At 34.3% G+C, this 10,930-nt stretch overlaps 1 protein-coding gene across 1 annotated transcript in view; it reads left to right on the forward strand.

Moving 5' to 3' along the window:
• The window catches only part of GLIPR1L1 (GLIPR1 like 1), a 32,420-nt gene extending 22,127 nt beyond the window's left edge, over nucleotides 1–10,293 (forward strand). The window contains exons 4-6 of the mRNA XM_059934699.1: nucleotides 4,090–4,178; nucleotides 10,049–10,075; nucleotides 10,164–10,293. Coding sequence (XP_059790682.1) covers nucleotides 4,090–4,178; nucleotides 10,049–10,075; nucleotides 10,164–10,255 — 208 coding nt within the window. The 3' untranslated portion in view covers nucleotides 10,256–10,293. The remainder of the gene's footprint in view (nucleotides 1–4,089; nucleotides 4,179–10,048; nucleotides 10,076–10,163) is intronic.
• Nucleotides 10,294–10,930: the final 637 nt, after the last annotated feature.

The following is a 10,930-nucleotide window of genomic DNA, read 5'->3' on the forward strand; positions in this document are numbered from 1 at the left end:
TATATATATATATATATATATATATATATATATATATATGAATATATATATATTCTTTTTCAGATTATTTTCCCATATAGGTTATTACAAAATAATGTGTATAGTTCCCTGTGCTATACAGTAGGTCCTTGTTGTTTTATCTATTTTACATATAGTACCATGTATATGTTACTCCCAAATTCCTAATTTATCCCTCCCCTCACATTTCCTCTTTGGTAACCATAAGTTTGTTTTCTACATCTGTGAATCTGTTTCTGTTTTGTAAATAAGTTCATCTGTATCATCTTTTTAGATTCCACATATAAGTGACATCATATGATATTTGTCTTTCTCTGTCTGACTTACTTCACTTAGTATGATAATCTCTATGTCCATCCATGTTGCTGCAAATGGCATTATTTCATTCTTCTTTATGGCTGAGTAGTATTCCATTGTATCTATATATATCACACCTTCTTTATCCATTCATCTGTTGATGAACATTTAGGTTGCGTCCATGTCTTGGCTATTGTAAACAGTGCTGCAATGAACGTTGGGGTGCATGTATCTTTTTTAAAATATTTTATTTATTTATTTATTTGGTTGCACCGGGTCTTAGTTGCAGCAGGCGGGCTCCTTAGTTGTGTCTCCTTAGTAGGCTCCTTAGTTGTGGCATGCGAACTCTTAGTTGTGGCATGCATGTGGGATCTAGTTCCCTGATCAGGGATCTAACCCGGGCCTCCTGCATTAGGAGCACAGAGTCTTAACCACTGCGCCACCAGGGAAGTCCCTGCGTGTGTCTTTTTGAATTACGGTTTTCTCTGGATATATGAACAGGAGTGGGATTGCAGGATCGTATGGTAGCTCTATTTTTAGTTCTTTAAGGAACCTCCATACTGTTCTCTATAGTGGTTGTACCAATTTGCATTCCCACCAACAGTGTAGGAAGCTTCCCTTTTTTCCACACCCTCACCAGCATTTATTGTTTGTAGACATTTTGCTGATGGCCATTCTGACTGGTGTGAAGTGATACCTCATTGCAGTTTTGATTTGCATTTCTCTAATAATTAGTGATATTGAGCATCTTTTCATGTGCCTGTTGCCATCTGCATGTCTTCTTTGGAGAAATGCCTATTCAGATCTTCTGCAGTATCTCTTATGACATAGGTACAAAGATTCTAAACAAAATTTAGCAACTGAACCCAATAGAGTAAAAGCATAATATATCTTGTCCAAATGGATTTTGTTCCAGTAATTTAGGGCTGTTTTAACATTCTAAAATCAATGTAACTCACCATATTAATCAACCTGTAAATAAAGATTATACCATCATCTCAATAGATTGAGAAAAAGTCAAGCATTCATTCTTGATAAAAGTTCTCAGAAAACTAAAAATACAAGGGAACTTCTTAAACCTAATAAAGCATATCTATGAAAAGCCTACATGTAACATTATACCAGTACTAAAAAATTTTTCTGTAAAGTACTAGACAGTCAGTAAATTAGGCTTTGCATGACACATACATTCTGCTACATATTCATCTTTGTTTTGCATTGTTTTAAATAACCCCTTAAAAATATATTTAAAAAAAAATTCTTTGCTCACAGACTGCACAAAATCAGAGCACAGGCCAGATACGACCTATGGTTCATACTTTACTGACTGCTGGTCAGTAGGTCTATATAGAAATCCAATGGAATCTATGAAAACTCTTCTACAACTAAAAAGTAAGTTTAGTAATTTTTCAGGATATAAGATCAACATTCAAAACTTAATTACATGTCCATATACCAGCAATGAACAATCATAAATTGAATTAAAATAAAAATACCGGGCTTCCCTGGTGGCGCAGTGGTTGAGAATCTGCCTGCCAATGCAGGGGACACGGGTTCGAGCCCTGGTCTGGGAAGATCCCACATGCCGTGGAGCAACTAGGCCTGTGAGCCACAATTACTGAGCCTGCGCGTCTGGAGCCTGTGCTCCGCAACAAGAGAGGCCGCGATAGTGAGAGGCCCGTGCACCGCGATGAGGAGTGGCCCCCGCTCGCCGCAACTAGAGGGGGCCCTCGCACAGAAACGAAGACCCAACACAGCCATGAATAAATAAATAAATAAATAATTAAAAAATAATAATACCATTTATAATGGCATCAAAAAATATAAATTATCTAGGGATAAATCTGGCAGAAAACATGGAAGACCAATACACTGAAAACTACATAATAGTCACAAGAGAAATTAACAAAGACACAAATAATTAGAGCAATATACCTTATTAATGGATTAAAAGACTCAACATTGTTAAGATATAATTTTTCACTGAACAGATCCATGGATTCAATACAATCCCAAGAAAAATTCCCAGCAAGCATTTGTAGTAGAAATTGACAAACAGATCATAAAATTCATAAGGAAATGCAAATGACTTAGAATAGTCAAAACAACTAGAACAAATTTGAAGTAGCTAACACTATTGTTTTCAAAAATTATTAAAATAGAATAATCATGACATTGTGATATTGATGTAAAGTTAGACAAATAGATCAGTAGAATAGAATACAGAGTCCAGAAATAACCCCACACAGTTGACCACATATGTTCAACTGATTTTTCACAAATGCACAAAGGCAGCACAGTGGAAAAAAGATTTTTCAACAAATGGTGCTGGAACAATCTGTCACCCACATATAAAAAACAAAAGTAAACTTGGATCTACAAAACATACAATCTATGATCTAAATGTACAAAACATACAATCATAGATCTACATGTAAGCCTAAAACTTTAAAACTTTTTGAAGAAAATATAGGTGAAACCTTTGTGACCTTCAGATAGCCAAAGATTTTTTAGCTACCAAACCAAAAGCATGTTCCATAAAAGAACAAGTTGATAAGTTGGATTTCATTAAAATTAAAAATGACTGCTATTCAAAGAAACTGGTAAGAGAATGAAAAGACAAGCCACAGAATGGAAGAAATTCTTTTGCAAAACAAAGACCTTACACCAAGAATATAGGAAGAACCCTTAAATATCAATACTTACAAAAACTTAAAACTCAATTAGAAAAATGGACAAAAGATTAACAAGATATGCAAATGACAATTAAGCCCACGAAAAAATGTTCAAAATCATTAATCATTAGGGAAATACAATTAATACCACAATGAATACCACCATACAACCATTATAATGGCTAAAGACTGGCCATTCTCACACACTGCTGGTGGGAATATAAAATGCTACAACTACTTTGTAAAAAATATTGTGGCAGTTTCTTAAAAAGTTAAATATGCACCTACCGTATGATCTATTCATTCCACTCCTAGGTATGTATACAAGAAAATGTATGTCCATATAAAGACTTATATATGAATGTTCAAAATGTGCATAGTAACTTTACTAATAATACCCCAAAACTGGAACAACCCAAATGTCCATCAACAGATGAATGAATAAATTGTGGCATATTCTTTAATGGAATACAACTCATATTATTAATGTTTTTCTTTGTGTACTCTAGGTAAGTAACACTTTTTAAAGTCTTCCACAGACACAGAGATGGGAAAAGAAAAAAAGAGGTTAACATGTATCAGCTTATATTATTGAAAGTCAGGCATAATAGCTGCCAAATCTTTCTGCTACATCATCAAATAGAACTAGATAACGACTATGGTATTGTATTTTAAATTAAACTATAAAACATATGTTTCCATTTGCGATTTAAATTTCCGTTTAAAAAATCAAGAGATAATCATAGTGTTTACAACAAAAACTTTGGCTGTCACATGCATAATTATATTGGGTTCGCATCTAATTTGTGTTCTAGAGAACATTCAAGAATACAACTGCCACAGGGATTGGGGACATCCTGTAAAGAATAATTTTAATAGTTACTTTAATAGTTTAATAGTTTCTTTTGTCAAAAAAAAAATGAAAAACAAACAAACAAAAAAAAAAAACAAGAGAAATAAGTATAAAATTGGGACCTAAGTTGTTATTTTTTTCCTTTTCAAAATTCATGGTTAGGGACCAAAACAACTTGCATAAATGCATGCACAAAATAGAGAAATTGATAGTTATTTAGCTAATCATTGTTTCTCTTTTTCACAGAGGAAATTATCCAAATATGCCCCCTTACACTAATGGAACACCTTGCTCTCTGTGTGAAGAAGGAGATACTTGCATAAAGAAACTCTGCCGTAAGCAAAAAGGAAACCAAATAATCATGGCATTCTATTTGGAAAGCAAAGTTTCCAAAAATTCATTACATTTTAAAATTTGGCTCCTCGATTTTATAGAGAAGACAAGATTTGATTGCTGCTATATAATGATATACAATAAATCATTTGTCATAAATGATCATATTTAAATCCAGAGGATCCCTCCCTTCTTCACTGATTATTTTCTCTCTCAGGCTAAAGGACAGAAAGGAGCAAAACATAACTGATGCAGTTTGCTGCAACACTCAAAATAACTACTGGCTGACATGTTTTTCTTATTTGTATTTGCTTCCCTTTCATCTCTTTTTACTAGTTATTATTAAAATAGTGACTTGCTCAGAAGTAATACATTAATCAATGTCCAAATTAATTGTGGTTTAAAACTAATATGTGTTTCTTCATCATCAGCCTTTTGGTTCTCAGGACAAAGACTTTTTAAGTATAAATATAAATTTTTGATTCTCAGAGCAGACGGGTTCTCAGTACAAAGTTACTTTTTAAGGATAAGCATAAATTCTTGACTGAGGACAGAGTGAAGGAGGTGAAGAGAGGAGATAATTTGAAAATTGTGAAAGATGTGTGATGCCATGAAAGAAGACAGACACACTCAAAAAATGTATATTAAATGATTCCATTTATATAAAGTTCAAAACCAGACAAAACTAATCGAGGTTTAGAGTCAGGATAGTGGTTACCTTTGGAGAGGAAAGAGGGGTGAGTGTTTAGAAAAAGGTACCAAAAAGACTTTCTGGACCTATGCTATGGTTATCTAGGTGTGTTCACTTTGTAATAGCTCATCAGTCTTTCCAGTTGTGAGGTATGCATGTTTCCATATTCATGTCATACTTCAATTAAAATATAAATTGCAAGCCTGGTCTCTCTAATATGAGATTTCATTCAAAGTGGTTTAAAAAATAAATTTCCTGCATACCTCCTATTTGCAAACTACTGTTTTCTAGACAAGGGGATATAAAGATAACAGTGATACACTCTTTTTTTTTTCACTTCCCCTTCCTACCCAGTATCCAGATCACTGCCATTTCTTGCCTGAACTAGTGCAGACTCCCCACTTCTCTTCCCACTCTATTCAAAGCTGTTCTGCACACACACACACACAAATTAGATCAAATTACTTCTTTTCTTAAAATTCCTCAACTGCTTCTTATTGCAACTAAAGGAAAATCTGACTCTATTCAATGAGGCCAACAAGCCCAGGTGTGATCTGCCTCTTGCCTCTCTCTCCTACCACATTTTTGGTTAGTCTCCCTTTGACACAGTCAGCTCCATCATCACCACGCTCAAATACTCCAACCTCTTTTTAAAAACTCCAGCATCCAGATCACCTGTGAGCCTGTTTTTAGTTTCAAGATTGTTTTTTCTCTTGGTTTTGGTAACATGCTCTGTATCTTGGTATGGGGAATTGTCCTTAAAGATGACCATCAATGATTCCTCCTTCCTCTCCATGCACGCCACTCTTTCCATCAAGAAGTCCAGACTATTTCTCCTCCCCTTGAATACAGACTTGATGTTGTGCCAGTTCTGGACCTAGCCTTTAAAAGACTTGGCAGATTCGGCTTTTGCTCTGTTGAAAGCTGTCCAGCATATCAAGAAATCCATGCTTTCCTGCTGGAGTGGTCACACTGAAAAGGCCCTGGAAGAGGAGAGGTCATCTTTCTGTTTAAACCCCAACTGAGCTCCAGCTAAATGCACCCATGTCCTTGAACCCTGATGACACTAGATACAGCAGAGAAATTGCCTAGTAGAACCAGCCAACCTGGGTAATTGTGAGAAATAATAATAAGTTGTTACTGTTTTAAAGTTTGTTCCACAGTAGTAGATTGTAGAAACACTTGGTGTGCCTAATAAGTTAAACACCTAACAACATGGTGTGAAACAAAAACATAGAGTTCTACCTTTTCCTCTGCTGAACAGATAGAGTCAGGGTGGTTCACCTTAATCTAAACACAACTTAGTCAAGGCTGGGTTAGAATTTACCTAAGGCGTGTTCTACCTCTGTTTGCTCTGTTCCAAAAGTATAGACTTCGGGGGCTTTCCACTGGGAGACTGGTGTGTTTATTGTTGCCTTTCCCTAATGGGTTCTGAACTCCAATCCTTATTGCTTTAACACACAGAAATTACTGAAACATCTACTTTGATTTCCAAAGGCTTTCAGCCTAGGTTTTTAGCCTCCTACCCCTCATAGTTTCAAAATTAAACAAATAGCTTGAGGACAAAATGGGCATTTCTTGGGCTTATTTCCTCCACCTTTACCTTCCACCTGGATCTTGAACTACTCAATACTCCAGTTTTATCTCTCTAGTTCTGTAAGGCCAACCAAAGCTCTGCCGGTTTCTCTGTTTCCCAAAAAATGGCCTCTTCCTGGGCAAAGCCCAGTTTTTCAGCCCTAGACCTGGGCCCAAAATCAACAAATGGCCCCAAGGAAAGAGCAGCGTTCATAACATCAGCCCACCTCTTTATGGATCTCCTGCTCTGAAATCTGGACCCTCCAGTCTTTGCTGCTTTTGCAAATCTCTGATGCTCTTAAACATTGTTTTTGTTGTATTTTATTTGGATTTTCTAGTTGTGCTTGATGAGAGATTTTGTCCATTACAAACATTTCCATCCTGGAGACTTAGACAGCTGTTGACAGTGGGTCTCCAAGATAGCACCATACAAGCTACCAACGCTACAATAAGCTTTGATACTTGGTAGGAGGTAACTTGTTCCTTTTCCAAATTGTTCAGAAACTATTTGGCCATTCTTGGCCCCTTGCTCTTGCAAATTAGTGTTAGGATAAGCTTATCAATGCCACAGAAAACCATGAAATTTTGATTGGAATTACATTGAATTTATAGATAAATTTGGGAAGAAATAACATTTTTACAGCGTTGACTATTTCCATTAATAAAGATTGTTTACTTGGGTCTTTTTATACATCTTTTACATTTTGAAATTTTCTCAGTAAGGTCTTGCATCTTAAATTAGATTGCTTGGTAATCTATAGTTGATATTATAAATGGTATTTTTAAATTATATTTCCTAATTGATTTTTTTGCTGATCATAAATATAAATGCAAGTTTTGTTCTTTCTTCTAATCTTTATATCAGTTATTTATTTTATTAATATTAATAGTGGGGGCTTCCCTGGTGGCGCAGTGGTTGAGAATCTGCCTGCCAATGCAGGGAACACGGGTTCGAACCCTGGTCTGGGAAGATCCTACATGCCGCGGAGCAACTGGGCCCGTGAGCCACAGCTACTGAGCCTGCGCGTCTGGAGCCTGTGCTCCGCAACAAGAGAGGCCGCGATAGTGAGAGGCCTGCGCACCGCGATGAAGAGTGGCCCCCGCTCGCCGCAACTAGAGAAAGCCCTCGCACAGAAACGAAGACCCAACACAGCCATAAATAAATAAATAAAAATAAATTAAAAAAAAAAACCCAATAGAGCTGAACACAGATTTAAAAAAAAAAAAAAAAAAAAATATTAATAGTGAATTCTCCAGTGCAGTGTTGAACATAAGCTGTAACAGTAGCACCATTCTCTTATTCCTGACAATGTTTGGCTATTATGCATATTTGGTTTAGATTGTTTTTAATTAGTCGTCATTGCCAGGTTATGGAAGTTTTCTCTTTTCCTCATTTTGCTGTGAGCTTTTATCTTGAATAAATGTTTAATTTTACCAGATTTTTTTCCTGCATCTCTTGAAATGATCCCCAATTTTTTCCCTTTAATGTCTTAATGTTGTAAACTACATCAAATGATGTTTTTCTTTTCTTTTTTTTTTTTTTTGGAAACTGTTTGGAAATAATATTTTGTGACTTTTTAAAAAATTACTTGTGCTTTAAATTCCTCTTTGAGTAAATGCAGTTTTTTAAATTGGCCCATTTCACAAATATTTTCAAGTTATTGTAAAGAGGTAGGTACATGATGTTTTTTAAAAATTTTTATAATCTATCTTTTATTATATTCTATATCCTATTTCCATTTTGTTTATTGTTTCTCTTATTATTATTATTTTTTTTTTAATTCTGAAATCCAATTAGCTAGAGCTTGCAAGTTTTTTTTTTTTGTTTTGTTTTTTTATAAATTTATTTATTTATTTATTTATTTATTTATTTATTTATTTATGGCTGTGTTGGGTCTTCGTTTCTGTGCGAGGGCCTCCTCCAGTTGTGGCAAGCGGGGGCCACTCTTCATTGCGGTGTGCGGGCCTCTCACTATCGCGGCCTCTCTTGTTGCGGAGCACAGGCTCCAGACGCGCAGGCTCAGCAATTGTGGCTCACGGGCCTAGTTGCTCCGCGGCATGTGGGATCTTCCCAGACCAGGGCTCGAACCCGTGTCCCCTGCATTGGCAGGCAGACTCAACCACTGCGCCACCAGGGAAGCCCTCTCTTATTATTTTTTAAACCTTTTTTTGAACTATGATTGCCATACAAAAGCTGTATATATATTTAGTGAATACAACTTAACCAGTGAGATTTATATTTTCATATAGATATTGAGAGTTAAGTGATAGCTCAGTAATCTAATTTTAAACTATTCTTTCATTCCTATGATAAACCCAACTTAGTCATGAGGTTTCTTTTATAGATGGCTAAGTTCTTGTTAACATTTTACTTGTAATTTTTGCATTTAATTTCAGAATTATGATTGGCCTGTAATTTTCCTTCTTCATTTCTCCTCATATGATTTTTGACTTCAAGGTTGTATTAGCCTCATAAAAGAAGTTGAAAGTTGGGAACGTTACTTCTATTAATATTTTGCTTATAGTTTGTGTAAGATTCTCACTTATTTTTTGAATGTTTGGGAGAAATTTTCTGTAAAACTATTTTGTTCTGGTGTGTGTGTGTGTTTGTAAATGTTTAATTACTGATTTAACTTCTTTAAATGTTATGTGATACTCAGGTTTTGGGGGGGGAATTAGCAAATTTTTGTTTTATTCAAGTTTTAATGACATTCTCTTATATTTTTATCTCTGCTATATCTGTTGTGTTCCACTTCTTTAAGTCCTATGACTTTTGACTTTTATTGATCAATTTCTATAGAAAGCCAACTTTTATCTTTTTTACTTCCTTTTTGAGGATAGGAGATATAGCACAATGGTTAAATATATAGGCCTTGGAATCAGATGGCTTAACTCAGGAGGTGATTAAGAGGATTAAATATGATAAACCATGCAGAGTGACTTGGGCCCAAAAAAAGTAGGTTCTCAATAAATTTTAGCTATTAACATAGTTAAGTTCCTCATTATTTTCTATCATTTGAACCTTTTTATCACACTAATCACTCTCTGAAATGATATTTTTTCATCACTTTTATTCATTTATTCAATTTTAAAATTGATGATAGTTTTTCTCCCCTTACTCTTCTGTAAGGAAAAGAACTTTATTTTGTTCCCAATCACCATTATATCAAAAGCCTAGAATCATGCTCAATACATAGTAGACACACAAAACTGAATAAATGAATAAAAATAAATGAAATAAATAAACTCAATAAACTGCAGAATCCTGGTACCCAAACTCAATATGAAGGAATTATTATCTTTTTCGGGGACTTTAAATGGGTATGACAGAGTGCCAAAAATAAAGTTAACTACTATATATAGTTTTATCTATTTCAGGCCTTTGTGTCTTCAGTATGAGAGATGTTCTAGAAATATTTGTTGACATGGCATCATTGTCAGGGGACATCATACAGATTTTTAAGTAGTGTGGGATTTGCAGAGAAAGCTTTAGTTTTCTTAAATTAAAAAGCCAAGCTAAGTTTCCTAAGTTGATTATCTTATTCAAAAAGCCACAAAAGCAAATGAATGATTTTAATTTGTAATATTATTTTTTTTCTATTTTAGAAAATAAAGAACGTGATAAACCTCGAAGTACGTATCAGAATATTTCAGTATTAATTCAATTACTTCCTCTTCTTGAAACTAAATTGAGCTCTTAACTATTGTTTTTTATTGACAGCATATCCAAATTGGAATCCACCGGGGATAGCACCTCAGCTGATAGCGTGTACTCCATTGTACCTGATTTCTGTTTTTCTGAGACTATTTTAATTGTCATTTATGTACAAGGGAAATTCTCAGACATGACAACAAAGGAATAGTTTATGGTTAAATGTAACTCTTATCTGTTTAGTTATTAAAACTTCTAAACTCTTATCTGTTATCTAAATTTAATGTCTCTTTTTAATTCAAAATATGTACTGTGGTATAGAAGAAGGGTAGCAGTTAAAAACAAAAAACTTAAGGAGATTTAAAAATTTTTTACATGTATCAAAAGATTCCTGTTATCTAATATTCTAGATTGTCATTTTAGTTAGAGTAGACTTAAAGAATTAAACATTTCAGATATTAAATATTTTCCTTATATGCCAATAGTTCCCTTTAAGAATTCCATCAACATTATTCAGAAACAAAATGTTATTAAGTTTCAAATAGCATGTAATGTTATATTATGGTCATAGTCAATAGTTGGGGAAATGGATGAGAACAGATTAAACTCAAAAGGGAAATCAATTAAATTTTAAACCTTTGAAAGGTAAATGTGTGTTCTAAAATTAAAATCACACTCCTTTAGTATTAAGAGATTTTAATCTCTTTTAGGAGATTTTATTTTAAAATGTACCCTGTATAAAATAACAGGATGCAGGTATACATTTAAAAACCCTGTACAGAATTATCTGTAGTATAGTTAACAACATCTCTAGAAGCCAAAGAACTGGTGAATTC

This window comes from Balaenoptera ricei, chromosome 10, assembly GCF_028023285.1.
Source record: "Balaenoptera ricei isolate mBalRic1 chromosome 10, mBalRic1.hap2, whole genome shotgun sequence".
In the NCBI taxonomy this organism is placed as follows: Eukaryota; Metazoa; Chordata; class Mammalia; order Artiodactyla; family Balaenopteridae; genus Balaenoptera; species Balaenoptera ricei.